General features: G+C 46.9%; 2 protein-coding genes across 2 annotated transcripts in view; both read right to left on the bottom strand.

Annotated features, from left to right (window-relative positions):
- LOC149348205 (organic cation transporter protein-like) overlaps positions 1-10,533 on the bottom strand; it is a 20,917-nt gene extending 10,384 nt beyond the window's left edge. Inside the window, exons 1-4 of the mRNA XM_089587996.1 lie at positions 9,123-10,533; positions 5,541-5,641; positions 4,028-4,182; positions 992-1,160 (exon numbers count right to left, since the gene is read on the bottom strand). Of these exons, the coding sequence (XP_089444122.1) occupies positions 992-1,160; positions 4,028-4,182; positions 5,541-5,641; positions 9,123-9,482 (785 nt within the window). The 5' untranslated portion in view covers positions 9,483-10,533. The remainder of the gene's footprint in view (positions 1-991; positions 1,161-4,027; positions 4,183-5,540; positions 5,642-9,122) is intronic.
- A 2,913-nt stretch (positions 10,534-13,446) lies between these two features.
- Positions 13,447-20,000, bottom strand: part of LOC149348204 (organic cation transporter protein-like) — a 26,548-nt gene continuing 19,994 nt past the window's right edge. Inside the window, exons 8-10 of the mRNA XM_089587995.1 lie at positions 18,293-18,474; positions 14,704-14,849; positions 13,447-14,129 (exon numbers count right to left, since the gene is read on the bottom strand). Coding sequence (XP_089444121.1) covers positions 14,012-14,129; positions 14,704-14,849; positions 18,293-18,474 — 446 coding nt within the window. The 3' untranslated portion in view covers positions 13,447-14,011. The remainder of the gene's footprint in view (positions 14,130-14,703; positions 14,850-18,292; positions 18,475-20,000) is intronic.

Here is a 20,000-nt window from a genome sequence, read left to right as displayed (position 1 = left end):
ATGTTAGTCAGTTAGAAATTGTCACTTCTAAGTACTTATACTTCTCTACTTCTAAAACAGATGTACCACCAAGCATGTATGGGAAAGTACTGGGATTTTTTTTTTCTTGTAATGCGCAGAAGTACTTTTTTCTTCCGTATTTACTAGTCGGAAACTACCGGCCTGGCCCGTCTATCAAAAAATCCGCCCCTCTTGTTTACTTCATGTTTCTACCCTCAAAGCCCAGGTCGGGAGCCAAAACATGGAGTGGAGTACACAAGTGAATAAGCGTATAGTGAAACTAGTAAGTAGTACACTGAACGTACGACTTTTTCTTCTTCAACTCACAAGCCGCCGCGGTGGCTCAGTGGCTATGGTGCTCGGCTGCTGACCCAAAAGACGCGGGTTCGATCCCGGCCGCGGCGGCTAGAATTTCTTTGGAGGAGAAATTCTAGAGGCCCGTGTACTGTGCATGTCAGTGCACGTTAAAGAACCCCAGGTGGTCGAAATTTCCGGAGCCCTTCACTACGGCGTCTCTCATAGCCTTAGTCGCTTTGGGACGTTAAACCCCACAAAACCAAAACCAAACATCTTCAACTCACATGACAAACTACCACACATATTGCATACGAATATCTGAATTGAGCATAACTAAATACAGTGCAGTAGGGCGAAATTCGAACACCGAACGGAGCACTTCTTCCCCGTTATTAATCCGACTATGTCCACTGAAGAACTTCCTCTCTCATAGGTCTCCAATAAACCCAGTCCTGAGCAAGCTGCGGGCCCCTTATAGTCTTGAAAACTTCCTAATCTCATCCACCCACCTGACTCTGGTGCTCCCAGTTGCGTCTGCCTTATATTGCAGTACACTCCTTACGCCTAAGCGACCATCGTTTATCTGCCATTCGCATTACATTACCGCGTAAAAAGGATAGTATAGTGAAATAAATGCTTGCGTAATCATCTACACGAAGCAAGAAAAGAAACTTTCTGCCTTTTTTTCCCTCACCACGACCAAATTACGAAGATCAGAAGAGGCACAGTAATAGCGCCCTGCAAAGTTCTCCAGTCCTGAAGGAACCAAGCGAAGCCAGGCAGAATGATGATGCCCAGAGCAAAGCCCAGGCTGAACGCCACGGCTGTGGTAGTCCTCTTCTTGGGACCGATAACCTCCATCACTGAAAAGAGCAAAGTGAAAAAGGGTCACATTTGATTCATAATTAAGGCAGTTACCAGGTATAGAGTTCGCAAAATATCTCTGCCTCTCCCGTAACCGAGAGTAGAGTAAGCATGCAATGTTTACGGGCATAGCACATTGGTTCTAGATGGTACTAGTCAAAATCTTGAAATGGGTCTAGTGTTCAACACGCCACACCACACCACACTCTTCTTGTTGCATCGAAGCGATCGCCTGCAATAGTGCGGGCTTAGGTAGGCAGCCGCGAACCGCGGCGGCCTTGTAGCTTTCGGGAGCGGCCGCATAATCATGGCGTTGTCGGCAGGGTCGAGCAGTCTTCTGCTGTGGCGTATCGCTCGCAAAGCGATCGCTTTCCGCAAGACGCTTCCTCTCCTTTCATCAGGCTCCATTGCTCGGCTTAAGCACCTGTGACGGTGGCGGCAATGAAATGCAGGACGATGCAGAAGCGTACGCGGACACGGCGAGACATCGGCCTGCCAAAGGGGGAACCTTCGTGCGCTGGAGGCCCAGCGGGCGGTCTTTTACATGCATGAGTGTGGGACCGCAGCGCCATCCTTGGGGACGGCGCGGAAGCGCGGCCCTCTCTCTTGGACAGTCTCGTTAAATCTCGTACGGTGCCCGGATGCTCTCGTTTCAGTGCCCGGATGAGTGGAATTCAGTGCCCGGATGTTGGCTCTCGGTCTCAGCGTGACGTCACCACACTGCCGACCACGGGAGCTAAAAGCATTTCATGCTTAAAATGCGCCTGTATACCTTTGTCCGGTATCCGCGTGACAGGCTGAGCGCCAACGGTCGTCAATCAGCATTCACAAGAAAATGCGCAGAAGTCAATAACAAAGAAGTGTTTCACTCTGTGTAGAGTCCTACAAGACTGATATGCCTCACTTTTTAGATTTATGCCGATTGCGCTGCGATCTATTTCTTCCCATCAACCCTTCACGCGTGCCAGTAGCCCGGTTACATCAAGAAAGATAGCAAGCAGATGAACGGCCACAATGAGAAATAAACAAGATATGTGGCAACTCCGGATAGTGCCTCGTTGTAGTGTCGGCGCCATGACACACTCAGATTGTTCATCGGCACTTGCGTCACTTCCTCATTTAACCTCTTATTGGCCATTCCCCATTTATAGCCCAAAAAAAAGACTTTTCCAAACGCCTCCTAACAGCTTTCTCGTTATATCAATTTATACTCGCAATAATGGCCTGTTAGGCTAGGTTATAAGAGTATGATAAAGTGAAATAACAGCGTGAACAGAGTACCACAACCACACAAACGAGGACAAAGAGCAGAAGCAGGGCTCTCCTGTTAGTTATTCGTTTTCTGCGGCTCCGGCAATGTCTTCTCGTCTACTCTCCCCTTCATCTTCTCTTCCTGGCGCCATTAAGGTTTAGAGAGCTGTAAAGTCTCTTCACAGCGCCTTCGGCACTATCTCTCACCTACACTCGTATCTGCGTGCACGTGTTATACGACTGCGTTAGGGGCACGGCCAAGACGACTAAACAAGCAGGTTAACGATGATGTCCAGATTATCTTTTAAGTACACTATTCCTGGTCGAAACCGAGCACGAGAAAGGGACGCTTTGGGATTTACAGTACAAATGGCAGTTATATTCACGAGCTAGGAAGGTTTGAAGCTCTCTTCTCTTACATTACGCACAAAATTTGTCACAAATTAGTACGCTACCGAGCTTGCGTCAAGTCCATGCGCTTTATCGTGTTTGAGTTGGCAGCGCTCCAAATCTCTCTAGTGTAAACTAATGTCCTCGTCTTCCAAGAGCTTTGGTCTTCTAGTGCTGTTACAAAAGACGCGCCACGTCATCCGAAATCAAACCGTACGGTTTCTATGTTTCTGACACGGGATATATGCATAACAATAACATCAAGGCTGTTTTATAGCCACAGTGGAGATTGTTTGTATGAGTGCCTCCACCGTGCTTCCAACCGGGCCTATTCATCGAGCTCCTCATCCCAGCTCTTCTGGCTCGGAGACTAACCAGCCGCTGCTGCGATTCAGGGAAATTATAACGCATTATAGCGACATCCACCGTCTTTTCCCGGCCCCTCCAAAGGGGCTGAGTAAGACGGAGGAGCGAACTTTAAGGCGCCTGCAGACAGGTACTCTACTCTGTCCTGCAATCTTAAAGCATTACGATCCAAACACGGATGGCGATGCCCGCACTGTGGGGAGACCTGTGATATCTTCCACATGGTGTGGGCATGTACTCAAAATCCCCACCTCCCCCCTTCCCCTACCCCTTCCAGAGAGGCATGGGAGACTGCCCTCCTCAACTGCTCCCCGCTTGAGTCCCAAAGGGCTCTGGTGAAACGGGCGAGAGACGGGGCATTGTCATGCGGTGTCCCGGACTAGGGACGCCGACCATGTAGCGGGGCCACTCTGTGGCTCCCAAACTCTATTTCAACAATTAAAAGTTTTCACCACTACTACCACCACCGCCGTGCTTTTATACTAACGTCGGCGACTTTAACACCTAAAAGTTCTTTTACGATTGCAGTGTGGCTATAGTTATGTGCGTATTCAACATCCTTGCATGGCAGTGTAGATGTATATGTGACGCTTGAGCTTTTTCTTACAGCTACAGTACGACTGACAAAATGTATGTACCACTTCCTTATGCGCTACTGTTGAGGTATGCTTTACATTCACATCTGAAGCATCTTTTGCGGCCCGAGGGCAGTTGTCTGCGTAGATGCCCTCAAACTTTAACGTCTTTTTCGCGCCAATATGTTCTTGAGTTTGCGAGTTAGGATGCTTTCCGCAAACACCCCCTATCATGATATAGTGAAAAAACAGAGCATAAAGTAGAAAATAATAACTGAACTCACAAAGGCAGAAGCACGCGGTCTGTCCCAGACCAAGGCCGAGGCCCAGAAGTCCCCTGGATACCAGAAGGAGTGAGAACCACGGAGACACCGCGACACACACGCTGCCTATGATGCTGCACATGTATCCGGCTATCACCATCGGTCGACGCCCCAGCCTGGCATTGTCAACCACGAAGCAGAAGAGAAAGAAAGAAAAACGGAGAATGCACATATTCTTGCATTGTTTCAAAGGTCCGAATGAACCTAAATTGACTAAAAGAGGTTCTTAAGAGGGCTGGGGCGCGTTATAGATGTCCCATTCGTTAATGTGTATTTTGTTACAAGCTCCCTGACTCGTCCTGCGCGTTTGTTTATTCCAAGACGTATTAACACACTGTGGTTTCTGCTGGTGTTAATTTTGAGGCTGGATTAGCCTTACATTCAATATGGCGGCACATGTTCCGTTGTCTCTTAATAAAACAGGAAAGTTTCTCCTGGCATTCACCCAATAGGCCAGCGCACTCTAAAAATTTCAAAAATTGTTTAGCTACAGCGCGCCGTCAATTTGTCGATATTCTGTGCACACAATGAGAACGACGTTGTCAAGTGTCACGTTGCATACCCTGAGAGGCCCTGCACCTTGAATATAAATGATGCCCGTCCCGCGCAACTGTGTAATCCCAGAACGGCTACTGCCATGGTACGGCGAATCCTGTGCAGGTATATCGGCATGTAGACAGGAGTCGGTGCTCAGGCACATAAAATAGGTGCGACATAAAAGAAAGAAATAGAAAGCGAAGTCTTTCGTGCACGTATGAGTTCTGAAAATCTTCAAATGCGATTTGGATTTCTGGGAGAATCGGGCACCGCGTTTCTTCAAAAGTTTGCTGATCTTGCTGGGATATACATAATGGACAACGCCATTATATCATCAAGATATCCTTCACAACATTATGAGAGGTTGCCAACATGGTTTGCCAACGCTACGACCAATATTTTATTTATTTATTTATTTATTTACTTATTTATTTATTTATTTATTTATTTATTTATTTATTTATTTATTTATTTATTTATTTTCATACAAGGTACATATGCAATAGAACAAGGTGAGCGGATCAATAGCCAAAGGCTAGTAACGGATCCATATCCGTGATCCATACACACATGAATATGAAAAAGTGGGGCGGTAGAGTGCACGCACCAAGACAAGACCGTACGCTAAACATGAAAAACAAATGATTGCACGTCTCATCCAATTATATCATAAACGTAAGCCAATCGCTTGTTCACAGCAGCATTGCATAATTAACACTGTTATGCAGGAGACAGGTACAAGATTATAAGGTAAATAAATGTGCACTTCACACACCACCAACAAAACACAGTGTATAGTTTACATTGCACACATATTCTACCCATGCAACGCTTTACTCGTCTCTCCTAGAAGACACGTCTTTGTAACGTCCTTCAAACTGCTTGGCTCTCGAGGCCACTTGGAGCTCGTAACGTGCAAATGCATAGCAAAACTCACCTGTCTCCGAGGGAGGAGAGCAGAGTTCCAACGAGCATTCCAGCCATCGTGGCCGCTTGAACCAAGCTTCGCATCCAAGCACGGTCGCACACCAGGTCCCACTGCATGAGGAGGCAACTTGGTTCACAGTCAATGCTTTCGTGATACGTCCACTCGTCGCGACTGAGGTGACTTTTCTAACCGAAATTTTAACAGAAATAATAATCTTACAGTACAATAGTACAGTCTTTATTATCGCCCCGCCGCGGTGGCTCAGTGGTTACGGCGCTCGGCTGCTGACCCGAAAGACGCGGGTTCGATCCCGGCCGCGGGGGCTGAATTTCTTGAAGGCGAAATTCTAGAGGCCAGTGTGCTTTGCGATGTCAGTGCACGTTAAAGAACCCCATGTGGTCGAAATTTCCGGAGCCCTTCACTACGGCGTTTCTCATAGCCTGAGTCGCTTTGGGACGTTAAACCCCAATAAACCAACCAACCAACCAACCAGTCTTTATTATCATCAGTACACGGTGACAATAAAAGCAACGGGCTCATGACTAGATTCGCAGCCGACCACAACTGACAACGAGAATAAAGAAATGGTTGCCAGCTTCAGATTCATGCAGTCTCCGCATTCTAGCTTGGGGGGTCTCAGATTTCTCTATTCGGGTGTTGGGTCCGAGACAATCCTGACTTTACGTGTAGCGTACAACTGAATGGCATGAAGTAAATCAAATATATGGTAGAAAATATAAAATGTGAATAACATTATACTGTAAAGCAACATGGAAGGTATGGTACATAATTTAGGGTTAAGTCAATGGCATTGATTACGGTTGCAACTCTGGTCCAAAGCTTCAGTTCATGAGAGTGTTATGCCACTTACTGCATTTAGATCAACTGCTTACAACATTAAGAGGAAACCATGATAGCATTCTGCCTAGTTATTAAAACGATATAAATAGCAAGCAGCGGAAGAAACACGGCGGACCTGGACCGCCATGTTTTCCTTTAAACGCGATAGCGTTACAGGCCTCCTTCACTGGGAAATCCAGTGTCGGCGTTGTCGGCGTCGGCGTTGCGAGGGATAAATCACGGGCGTAGTATCCAGGGAGCAACCTAGGAGGCAGGAGGGCCACCTAGGTCACGTGACGCTGTGACGTCATCACAACCTGCCCGCCGGATAGTGTCCAGCGTGACAGGTGTCAGTTAATGATTGGTCGCTCAGGATGAGCAACCTGGACTACACAAGGCCCACCGCTGGGAGCACCTGCGATCGCGGGGCAGTGGTGCATCGCTTAAAGGTGCAGTGAAGAGGAATCTGAACTCGTCTTTTTGCCGTGTGAACTCAATCTACACGTTCCGAGCATTCTTAGAAACCTCGATTTATTGACCTGCGTGGCCGATTTCTTTAATTAAATCGAATTAACATCCCGCTCCCGCCTTTCTTTTTTGAATTCTCCCCGTACAGTGGGCGGAGTCGACCAACGCGGGGAGTGCCTTTCACCCAGTCCCGTGGCGGCTTCCCGCTCTGCCAACGGCGGAGTAATACGTAGTAATCCGCAGAAGCAAATAGTCCGCGTGTATTTTTATTTCTGCGGGCTTATTTTGCGGCTATATTATCTGCGAATGAAACAATTTATTGACGGAAACGTAAAAAACAACATAAAGCGAAAGCAAAGCCTCCACGGAGCTGGCTGAAAGGCACTCCACGCGTTGGTCGGCTCCGCCCACCGTACGAGGGAGAATTCAAAAATAAAGGCGAGAGCCGCACGTTAATTCGATTTAATTAGAGAAATCGGCCACACAGGGCAATAAGTCGAAGTTTCTAAGAATGCTCGGAACGTGTAGATCTAGTTCCCGCGGCAAAAAGGCGAGTTCCGATTCCTCTTCAGTGCACCTTTAAGGCTGCATCACTTCGCCCGGAGGGGTGTGAGTACTCCCAGGGATCTATGAATGTAAAGCAGAGAATGACCTTCTGCATATATGGGAATTAACCCATTGTGCTATCGCGTCATACTCTTAAGGCGGAGCTTAGGTGTCCCTACCAATTTTTTTTTTGTGTATACTGTTCCCACTCAGAATTAGGATAAATTACTCATTGCGGCCACTTTGTTTGGGGGTCGCGAGAGTTCTCGTGCAGCTGAAAGTAACAAAAGCTAATGAGCATGCTTCGAAACCGACAGAGATGCAGATCAGCGAAATAAATAGTGGCTATAGGGACGACAAACGACCCACAGCACTGTGTAGGGTTTATTGCCTCCTTAGATCCCGTTTAGTGCGCTATTTTATATATGTGTAGTCAAGCAACTTGCACGGATATAAACATTACTGAAGTTGCAGGCAATCACAGTGCCAATTTCATTTCCTCCGTAGCTAAGCTACTATCTCGATTTCCTCTATTAATGCATGGCGTTACATCCTTAATACAACCCGAAATTTTACACACTGAAGAAATTGCAGGGTGCCAACTACAGCTGACAGCGGAACCAGGAGACGACGCCTCAGCCTGCTAGCTTCCCAAAACTGTCCACAGGACAAGCATGGATTCACATTTGAAGCTTCGTAACTACAACTCTAATTAGGCCTACGTAGACATTTCGCCAGAATTTCGTCTCCGGGCTAAAGCTGACCACCGCCAACCGGACGGGCTTCTGGAAGAATTCTGGTTGTTTTTCACCACCGGAAGAAAAGAGGAAAACTGCTTCCGGTAGAGGGCATTGTATCAGCACAGGCTCAAAGCCTGCGTCACTTGTGTTAATGCGTTCAGTCGCTGTTGTTTCACGACGTGGGATTACTCGTCCCCCTTCGAGACGTGCACGAGACGATCCTGTCTTCCTACACCTCAATTTATTTCCCGGTCCGGAAGTGGTCATTGCAAGGCGCTATTTTGTGCACTCACTTGTCCCGTTTTCACGGAACTTTATTTTCTTAAGAGAATGTCATCCAGTAAGCGCAAACAGCCACCACCTTGAAGCATACTCTTTCTGCATCCGGTTATTTCCTGCCGCCGTTATTTTCCGGTCTTCAGTGCGTACCAGGCTTATCGCGTCAGCAACATGTCAAATTGCACCTTCTCCTATATACTGTTACCTGCAATACATGCATAACACATGTGGTGCGGAGAACCATCTCGTATTTTTGCCTGGCCGCCGCGGTGTCTCAGTGGTTATGGTGCCCGGCAGCTGACGTGAAAAACGTGGGTTGGATGCCAGCCGTAGCGGTCGCATTAAGATGGAGGCGAAATGCCAGAGACCTGCTTCTGACCCGCGTGCGGGATTCGATCCCGCCATCTTAAGGTCAGCCAGCGAACACCAAAGCTTCAGCAAGCCGTACGGGTAGCATATTTTTTTGAAAAAGGCTACATATCACGCAAACACGAGCTGGAGACAAAAAAAAATTGTTACTTACATCTGGCTAGAGTAAAAGAGCATTTTTCTTAAAAGAAGTAATCCTGAAGCATTTTCTATTCCCAGGCCTGAGTAGCCCTTGGAAGAGAGCTACGTTAGCTTGCCTTGAGTCAAAGGCACGGACTCTTATAATAATATTTATATGATTTTTTTTCTTCTTCGAGAGGAAAAGAACCCAGAATTGTCATGTACTTACTTCCTGCACCAGGGAGCTCCGGTAGTAGCTCTGCCCATACTCCCAACGTTGGCAGGGAACAGGAGTGTTCCCGAATACCGGAAGCCCGTCCCCAGAAACCTCGAAGTCGAACGTTCTGCACCGACTGGAGCGAAGCAAAGCAGCATCGGCTGACGAGTTGGGCAGCATCATCGCCTTCCACTGCTGGGTCGTCACGTTTCCAGCGATGCCTTCAGGCCTAGCGCACCAGTACTCCACTGCCGGTAGGAAGAAACTGTAGATGACGAGGTGAAGACCATTAGGGGCTCCTCGGAACAGGCAGAAGAGGTAGACGTTCCTCTGGAACTTGCCATAGTCGCCGATCACGCTTGTCACGTCCATCGCTGCCTATCTGTCGCTCTCGATAAGTCTCTTGATGTGCTGCACTGCTCTCCACAGCGCAATCACACTATAAGTACAGCGCCTTAAACACGGCTGCGTCGTCCGGTGTCCCTGAAGTAGGCCTTGCGGCAGGCTTGACAGTGGTAGCGCCGAATGGCTTCTTCCGTTGAAAAGTACAAACCCTCGCCCAACTTGCAGCCAATCACCAGCTACTTTCGAGAATCGTCGAACTTTTACCAAGAAGCCTGTGACTGAAACCTAGAGTATCTCCCTCACTACTCTTGTTCTTGAAACAGTCCATCTATGTCTCCATCCCTTATACATCTTCACTAATTAGGTCAAGCTGTCATTATTGAAGATATTTTTCTTGTATATAGAAAAATCCGCGCGCGCTTATTTTTCCTCTCTTGGCAACTGGTTAGCTCTGTCTGCCGTCCTCAGTTTGAAAAGAGTATTCTCCGTGCCACGTATCAGCTGCAAGGTGGCTCACGTCGAGTATTCGTTCTCCTTGCAAATCACTGCTCGGGTTTCATCGACTATTATTCATCGATCCTTGTTCTTCCTTGGTGCAGCGTTTTTGTAACACGTGTGACTCCTCGAACACTAAAAGACTATCTGCAGACGACAGTGGAATTCAAGGGAATAACTTCTCTGGAGTTATTACCTAGGTGCTTCATTACTCAGGACTCGCTGCTTCCCTCGTTGAACCCCAGCGCTATTCAAGACTTGGTCTGTTGCTCCAATTGCGTGAAAGATTTAAGTTAGACTATAAGACGAGTCCGGCATATGCACTCAGCTGGAGCGATTACTTAAAGTCAGTTGTGAAGCTTTATACCATCTGACCTTGTCACGCGTCATGCCAGCGTGGTCCACACTTGCCTTTGTATTAAACGACGCAGCGGGAGTCAGGAAACGGGCCCCTACAACGGCACCATCTTCAATCTCTTCATTCAGAAACAGATGAGAAATGCAGTCACCGCCAGCACGTGCACTGTAAAGCGACGTCGGTGTTGTGTGGTCAAGCTGTAAACCAATGCTCTTCCTCCCAAGCTCCGGTCGGGGTCAGTGCCGATAACTGTATGCCTTATCTAAATGACCTCATAATACTGTCTTTGCAGAGAAGCGTCGCCGTCGGCTCCCCCTTCTTTTTATGACGCCAAAACCTGCAAGAGCTAGCAGTTTCTTTCTCTGTAGGGTTACGAGATCCACCCCCATTAACCCCATTCACTTTACCAGTCCACAACTTGCCCACAAGGTGTCTTTGTCTAATGGGTTAATCGCCTTGCGTGGCGCAGCTGCAAGCTCAGATAAAAGGTACATAGAGCCCGATGTTAGAACGCCGGATGTTAGGGTACACCCAGCCGGATTTTAGGACGCCAGGAAAGCTTGATAATAATCAAGACACATATACCCACTGCCAACAAACTGAGCTCACCAGTATAAGGTCATCGATCGCTCTATGACCGCATAACTTGTGCATGCGCTTTACACTAGTTTGTTTCAAAGCCCGTTCTTTAGCTAAATATATCGCCATCCTACTTAGCACTACACAAGTGAACTGTGTGCTTCTCAAGGAAGATCTCATTATTTCTCCTCCAGCAATGACCAAGATTTCCGGCGCAACCGTTTACTTCTAACGAAGGTCGGGAAAAGGTGGTCATAAAAAATTCAGCGAAAAAAATTTACTTACTCTGGGAATAAAATTGAAAACTCTTATTGTGACTAAAAGTGGCGTATTATATCATTATTAACTTCATCTCATTGCTGTCAATCGCTCAGTGTATGGACGTTCTTTCCACCCTGCAAGTAATAGGGAGTGCTGATTTATTTTAAGTAGATAAAATTGGATGAAATGAAAAACTCCCTTCAAAAAACACTGTTAGGCCTCCGAACACAGCATCGCTTTGACCACAGCGAAGCAAAGTCACTTAAATATTTTTCGCAGTTATCACCGACGAATACGTTCAATACGAAGCCGAACCACTCGAATGCGTTACCCAGAGAGAAGGAATTCCTTTTCACAGCGAAGCATGAGTGCTACTTCCATGACGTCGTCATTATAATTTTAAGCTTGCACAGATACCGAAAGAAAGTATAAAAGACAATATAATCACAAATGAGAGCCTGCACTTTTCTTCTCCCTAGGAGAGGAGGTAGCAGTCACCATAAACCTCAAACCCATTTTGCAGTTAGTGAAGTAATTACAATAGCTATAGTTAAGTGCTAGTCACACGTATCGGGTCCCATGTTTCATACCAGTAGCCCAGCGTCGTATTTTAAATCCTCTTCGTCCTTTCTAATGATCCAATCGGGCCAGCATGATATCGCAAGCAGGTTTAATTCATCCTGAAACACACACACTCAAATATGTCTCCTTTCATTACATGTTGAGTTATCATACAGGTGCACTTAATAAAAATGTTGGATTGCATTAACAAAATGTCGAAAGCTAAAGACATTACTGGCTCATGAAATGCTCGAATGATTACCTCAGAGCAGACTGTCAACGCTGCTTAAATCATCTATTAACGTGATATCTACATTTGCTGGTAACCAGTACTCTGGGAGACAAATAAACTCTTCAAGACAGACTTGTGTACTGCAGTAATAAGGAGGGATTATATTGAGTTGTGTAAGATATTTGCTTCCATCTTTGAGCGCGCTTCTTAATCAGCACGAGTGTGCCTTCAGATACTACGAACCACGCGTTTGTCGTCTCAAGAAACAGGCATTTTGATATCGGCGCGGCAGCATTCATAACTCTAAAGGTTAAGTCTGTATTAAATTCTTCGCTAGCTAAAATAGAAAACTGGCGTACAAAGTGGCAAATGAAAATAAATAGGGAAAAAAACACTGACAACGACCATAATTCGCAAAACAAATCCTCTGGCTATGCCATATTCCATTAAAGGTCGTCTTCTATCATTCATTCAAAGCAACAAATATTTGTGCTTAATTGTAATTCCCTTTATCGGATGGATTGCCGCCGTCGCTGCTTTTCCCATTCCTGCTGACGAGCGAATTGTGCGCCGTTTTTCGGGTCTCTGCGCCTATTATCGGTGTTTTGTGAAGAACTTCTCCCGAACAGCTGAGCCCCTTACCCGCCTCACCAAAGATAACGAACCATTCTCCTGGGGTCGGGAACAACAACATGCCTTCGAAGAGTTACGCACGCGTCTTCAAAGTGCAGTCATACTTAGGCACTTCAATGCGGCATCTTACACAGAACTGCACACAGACGCGAGTAACGTTGGCCTTGGTGCGGTCCTTGTACAGTGGCAGGATTGTGTCGAACGCGTAATCGCTTACGCAAGCCGCACGTTATCACGATCTGAGGTGAACTATTCCACCACCAAAAAATAATGCCTAGCTATTGTGTGGGCAGTAACACAAATTTTGACTCTATCTGTATGGAAACCTTTTCCGAGTGGTGAGCGACCACCACTCGCTGTGTTGGTTCGTATCATGAGCCATTAATGTCTTCAGCTTTCGACATTTTGTTAATGCGATCCAACATTTTTATTAAGTGCACCTGTATGATAACTGAACATGTAATGAAAGGAGACATATTTGAGTGTGTGTGTTTCAGAATGAATTAAACCTGCTTGGGATATCATGCTGGCCCGATTGTATGTATATGGTGTACTCCCTTTATATAGATTTTCGTGTATGTAGTCTTTACACTTTTCTTTGAACGTATGTATGTGTGTGCTGACTGGATATAAGTGCTGTTGGGTCTATGTGCATGTCCTTGTTTGCCCATATTTTTGCCCGCCATAACTGAGCAGCAGATGTAAGCTGAAGTTTCCGGCAATTACATGTGACACCAAAACTCTCATATACAATTATCGCAGTAATTTTTTTTACTTTTTTTGTAGAACAGGTCCAATGCTAGTGGGCCACTGGTGAATCCTATGCAGTGTGACCTCTAGGACTGCTGCAAACCAATCAATCAAGGAATCAGTCAATCAGTCAATCAACCAAAAAAAACGTTTATTTATGCACCGAAACGTTTGCGCTTCAACTTACTTTACGCAGCGTGGTGACCTGTGGTGATACGGGTGGAGTCGACCACGTGTGACAGTCGTGTAGATCATACGTTTTTGCTGTCGTCAAAAACTTTCCCCATTGGCTTTCTAGGGAAGCAAGCGATAGAAAAACTTAAACAGAAAAATTTTGCTACGCCTCTGGAGAATGGACCATTACCTTCAATATTTCCATAATAGTAGCTTACAAAATTCCAATATTCAAAAATTTTGCCCAAGAATGCTGGACAGGCTTCACTGGAAGAAGTGGGGACACTAGATGTAAACGGGAGAGAGAGAAAAGGCTAGTTTGACATAAAAGGAAACATCTAGGAAGCGCGTGGGTAGCGGGAAAGTAGTGCGTCTGCGCCTGTCGGGTGAGGCCTAACTCTGCGCGGAACAGAAAAGGCGTTTCTTGGAGACAGCATAGGCTGCCTCCATCAGTGCGGGCGTCCGAGATTCTTTTGCGGGCACTCTCAGCGCGCGCTTACAGAACTCTGGCTCTCAGGGGACACTATTCTTCACGTCGACGCCGTCAGCTACGCATGCCACTTCAGCCAGGGGAAGTCGCAGTTTCGCCTCCACCGTTGTGTCGTTAGAAGGGCACTGCTCACCCACCGTCCTGCAAAAAAAATGGGCAGTGGTTTAGCTCAGGTTAAACCTGGAGGATTACGAAAGCAACGAGGAGAGAGAGAGAGGCGATGGAGAGCGCGCGGCAGGAGCGGCGGACCCGGCACGCTAGCTATGCGCCGCTACTGCGCATGCGCAACTGGCTAGCGCGGGGGCAGCACCTCTGAGTCACCCGCGCAGCGACGGCGGCGGCGCGCCAGCCGTGCGCCGTGTGACGTCACTGCTCCATGCGCATGCGCAGTATGGCCTTGCCTCAGCTCCGCGAAATGGCTCGGCGACTCGCGTAGTTTTGCTTACGCAACAATATAACAAGCCGGCATTATTCCTTCTGTAGAAGCGGAGCCATGGAGCACTTTTTTTAACCTCTACTACCTCAAGCAGCGTGATCGAGCGTAGAAAAGGAAAACTTGCGAAAGAGGCTCTGATGCTATCTATTGTAACATGACTGCCAAACAGACACCCCTGCCATGCAATGAACAGAGAAGACAAAAAGTAGCCATGATCGCTAGTGTTTCTTTTTTTTTCGGACTGAACTTGCTCTTGAGTTTGGTTTGCGATCTGCTTACCTGGACTTCCCGAGCTGCTTGGATTCGTGTATCGTGTCCGGTAGCGTTACCTTGAACGTCTCCGGAAGCACGAACATCAGCAGGGATGCCAGACAGGCGATGCCCGTCAGTACGCCCATGGGCACAGAATCAGTGAGGTAGGTTCTCTGCAAGAGACAAAAACTCTGCACTCTTGATCCCTGAAAACTAGCAGTGCGAAGAAAGAGTCGAAGAAGAAAGCAAACGGACCAAGCCATAACTTGCAGGCAAGCCGGCAATGTCTGCGGTTTCACAGGTCTCGTTTGCTATTGACGTACGTTTCCCCGTCCCCCCTCCCCCCCCCTCCCATTTTAAAACTAAAGCTTTACTACTTGCACTTTCAGCCTTTGCCGTGGCGCGGCGGTGCCACCATTTACCTTTAGTTGACCTCTGTGTGACGTCATGTGTGACATCACCCCTAAGAGAAGGGCGACCGACTCGCGCCGTCGCAATCCGCGGCGGTGCCACCACCGGCGCCTAACTCCTGCGCTCTCCGCTAGGAGCGCGATTGTGGCGTTACGCTGAAGAGATTAGGCTCGACTCACGTCGCTAGAAAGCAGTAGCTGTGCCAACCACCGCGATCTCGCGCCGTCCGTGTGCGACGGCGGTCCACATGAACGGCGGCCTGACTGGACTGGATTATACTGGTATAGTGCCTAGAATATACTGGCTAGTGTGCCGAGGGCGCGCGCTCGCGTGGCCGCCGCGGTGATGCCTTCCCGAAGCCACCGTAGGGTGGCGCTGCCAGTCGCTAAGGTGCCACCGAGCAGCGTTCGCGGCATTGGTCCGGCGTTGGAAACTAACCATGCGCTGCGCTTTTCGCTACGCAGCCCATCTTTCTCCGTGCTTTGAGAGCACTTTTGCTCAAAACCTTTCTCGACGGAAGATAAATTCAACGGCCTAACACTGCCCGTAGAAAATCGTCAACCGAGATAGCGCCGCGAGACCGACGATGCGTTGTACAAGTACTATGGTTGTACCGATTTACTACCAGATCCAATCCGCAAAATTTTTATTCTTTCCACCGTACACTGAACACGCTGTACACTGTACAGCGTCACTGTACAGAACCCGGGCCCTGAAGTGAAAAAGAAAGGTAAATTAAATGCCGAATATCCAGCGAGAGGCCCAGCTTACCAACTTGAAACAAACACCGAAGGCTGACAGCTGCGGCCACAGTATCCCCGAAAACTCTCCGATCCGGATTCGTTGCTGATACATGGGAACTTTCGATCACGATTTTACTCGATCCAAATTCAGTTGACTGCGATCCGCGCATCTCAACCGTGACCGTAGGCGGTTGCGCGCACTGACATGCTGTCATGCGGGTGGCTGGACCTCGCAGCGGCGACCATTCTTAAATCGCGATAAAAAAATTTTCACCCCAAACGGATCGATAGCGATCGGAAGCGCCCGTGTGACACTGGTATTAGGAAATAGCATCCTTAGCTTTTGCAAAGGTTATGACCCAAGGGATTTCAGTTCTAAAGTCCAGTGCTACACTTCTGGACATGTTATGCCGATGTTTTTTTGCAGTTCAACCGCGCGTACTGGAATTTTGATATATCAGTCAGACAATATTTAATAGCGTCGTGTATGTGCAAAAAAAATCACAGGGGCTCTTTCCCAACATTGCATCTGTTTGCGATGATCGTATGTAATGAACACATGCAGCCTGAAGAGGGCTCGTTGCATTTCATTTGGAAGTTAGAACTCGCTTTATACAGAAGTAGTTTTTATGCAGGTGTCTGCGAATTTTCGTTCCATCTTTTAAGGGAAGAAAAGGCAAGAACGAAAACAAAAAAGTGATCCTATCAGTGATTCTCTTCTACAAAGGGCTACAATATACTGCAAACTGTAAAGCTACAGCCATAATAAACAGGTAAAAATAACTGGTCACTGCTAAAAGTTTGTACAAAGTAAGCAAGGCACTGAATTATTTATTAACTGAACAAAATATCTGAAGTTGGTCGCTGGAGAGACCGTTCATCAACAGTTATAAAGAGAAGCGCCTAGAAACAGTACACAGCCATACCGTAAGCAAGGCACTTTACATATACAGAAAGGAAAACACTGTATTGATAATAGCAAACTAGTTGCAGTGTCTGAACTTCAACAAGTTTTTTTCGTTGCCTTTGTGCCTCTCTGTCTTTGTTTAGCCCTTCAACATAAAACGTAATTCTTAGCGAAACATAAAACAACAATCCACAGCCTGGTTGTTGCCTCGTGTTCGGGGCAACCAAGTTTTTGCAAGGCCACTGAATTGAAGCAACTCAAGCACGATTAGTCGCTGCAACTTTCACTTCATTTGCTCAAATCATAGCGCAAACAAAACCAAAGAAACGCGCAGACGCAAGCTAAACACAGTGCACAACACAAGGCTTGGCTGGGCAACTGCAGCAATCCAGCACCTTTACGACAGGAAGCGCCCTCTGGCGGCGAAAATTGGAAGGCAGCGCTGGCGCTGCCACCTCCTCCCATGCGGAGACCCCTCCGCTCGAGACACTAGCCAGTATTCTAGGCACTATAATACTGGACTGGATTGGACTGGAATAGAATAGATTAGATTACATTGGATTGGATTGGATTGGATTGGATTGTATAACAGATGCATCGCCACAAGTCTAACCACAAGCACCACCACCAGCTACACTACCAGCTGAACCATGGCGTAGGTACGGATATTGCTTTCGCAATTACCGGGCTTAACCAAGCTAAGCCACAGCGAATTTTTTCTTTCCATTCCTGTTTGCCTTGTTTGTTTTTATACCTTCTTTTATTTTCTTATTATTACCACCTTTCCTCCTTAGATTCCGCCGTGTGCGAAACAAGCATTCGCTTGCAGTCGGCCATTTGTGCTGTATAGAGTGGTTGTGAAGAGAAGGTTGGCGCAATATCTGTCTCGCAGTGGACAGTCTAAACGCTCCGTGAGGAAAGGGATTACGGAGAGGAATAAAAGGAAGCAGAGAGCAAGAGGCACCGTAGATTTGTAGATTTGTCGCTAGCGAAATCAGCGGAGTGACAAGTTGACTGCATCACCCCGTGTTGTAAAAACGTTTCTATATATTTTTCCTTTTTGTACAAGTCCTTTCTGTCTCAGTAAGTAATGCTCGAAGCGTTCTATTTGCCAACAGAGTCTGGTCCCTTAGGGTGCCCGCAACTATCTTGGCATAGGTATTGAGCATTTTGATTTTTTCAGTCTGCTACCTTATTCATGCCGAGTGATCTGATGTTATCACTCGAGCCGTAGGAGTATATCCGATTAGAAAACATTACATCGCCACTCTGCACTTTTTGTAAATGAATTTATGAATCACTGACATGTAAAACAGCACGGACTTCGGGCAGAAGCAAAGACCCAAATCCTGGCTGATGTTTCTACAAGAGGGATTGTCTTCACCTACGCCAAATCATCTTGTGCTATCGTCTGAAACAATCAATGTCCTCATGTCCAAACGGAGACCAGTGGTCGAAGGCTCTCCGTATTCCCTGATATATAGCATTCTTTGCAGCATACAACTGGCTTTCGTAAAGATGGGCTGCGTACTAAACACAATATTTCGGTGCATACCAGCTCCAACAAGAAAGGGGCAGTGGAAGAACCGATGCGGGTGCCGACGAGGCAGGCGCTGATCCCTACGGTCCGGTAAAGCGTCGGAAACACCTCGGCAGCAAAGATCCAGATCAATGTGAGGGAGGCGGACGCCAGTGTTTTGCCCGTGATGGCGAACACTTGGCGTGGGGCCACCATTTCTGCGTGCGTAAAAAAGAATTAATGCCGCATGGAAGCGAAGCGTATTTAACTTACCCTAAATCCAGAGGCTTACAAAATCCGGTACGTTCGAACAATGAGAATAGTGAAAATTAGAATTCCGCTGAGCGCAGGTTCTTGGCTGCAAAACGTTTTCAGTTAGCATACCCAATAACTCTGGACAAAAGCATTTTTGAACGCGAAAGTGTTTATGAGCGTAATTTTTTTATATATAATATGATTCACAATAACAATCAATATATCCGCTGATCCCTCGTCGGCAGGCTTGAATTATTATTGCTATTAGCGTTTCAGTTATCTTAAAAAGTTCCCCATTGGTTTTTCTATGGCACTCTTAACTGCTCGATGTGAGCGATGGAAACAGTTCAAAAGATTTTTCTACATATCGGAACATTGGGACATTACCTTCAATATTTGTATACAAGTGCCTTATATTTTTTTCAATATATAAAATTTTTGTCCAAGAAAGTTGGACATGAAATGGTTGAATTATGTCCCCTTCAGACCCAAACTTTCCATATGTACACACAAATTGTTTGGTTTCGATCTCGGTTATTCCGGGGATCTAATGTACTGCGAAGGACTGCAGGTTACTCGCATATTTTATACCCTCTTGGTACCATTCTCCCGCATATGACGCTGGAACAGCCGCAGAACCAGGCTCTTAAGTGTAAAACATAGTTTACCTTTTACATAAAGACATATGAAAAACATCTTCGTAAGGTACAGCGTCGGACAAAAGTTCCCAGGCCACACGGTCTGCTTTTCTTCGATGTATCCTGGCACTCAATATGCTCATAAAGCTATCAAGGTTGTGAGAGGCAAGAAAGTTGCTTCTGCTACACTCTGCCGATATTTTGAGCTCCGCGGGTGTCGTAACTGTCTTACTAAAAGGCTCCAAAGCGCACCCTGTGGCATGGGAACGTTTGGATACTGCATAAAATTGCACAGCAGGCCACCGAAGTTTGCAGAATACGAATGTGCGGGAAAATATTTATTTGCACGCCGCGCATGCGCTCACTGGTCTGAAATGCCTACAGTTGTGTGCGTGCTTCATCCTCAGACATCTACACCAGGTAAACGGGTCGCAAGGCCTCGTTAGAATGAATCCACTATCGAGCACAAGCATCCAGCAAACAAGGCAAGAGCGACGGCTAGTTGGTGCTTCATAGTGGAGATATCGCGCTAACGTATACAGATAGCTCATACACAGAATGATTCGTGCACATACACAGTACGCGCTTCGTCTGTTCGCCTTCTGTGTATGTGGTATCTGCACAAATTAACGTGATGTCTTCATATCCAGTAAACTTGCTGTTTTCTGTATATAGGTAGATACTGCGCCTAGCACACGGCCTGATCTCACGGGAATGAACAAGGGCTTGTACAGTCCTTGTCAAAAGCAGCCAGGCTGCACGTTTTGCTTCTCAGTCACATATTAAAGCTATTATGCCAGCCCTGAAGCTCTAAATCTCTGTATGGTAAGAAGAGCCCCTGTCCTCACCTT

The sequence above is a fragment of the Amblyomma mixtum genome, chromosome 4, assembly GCF_055824585.1.
Source record: "Amblyomma mixtum isolate Tamu chromosome 4, ASM5582458v1, whole genome shotgun sequence".
Classification (NCBI taxonomy): domain Eukaryota; kingdom Metazoa; phylum Arthropoda; class Arachnida; order Ixodida; family Ixodidae; genus Amblyomma; species Amblyomma mixtum.
The sequence above is the reverse complement of the archived record's forward strand: the minus strand, read 5'-3'. Positions and strand labels throughout refer to the sequence as shown.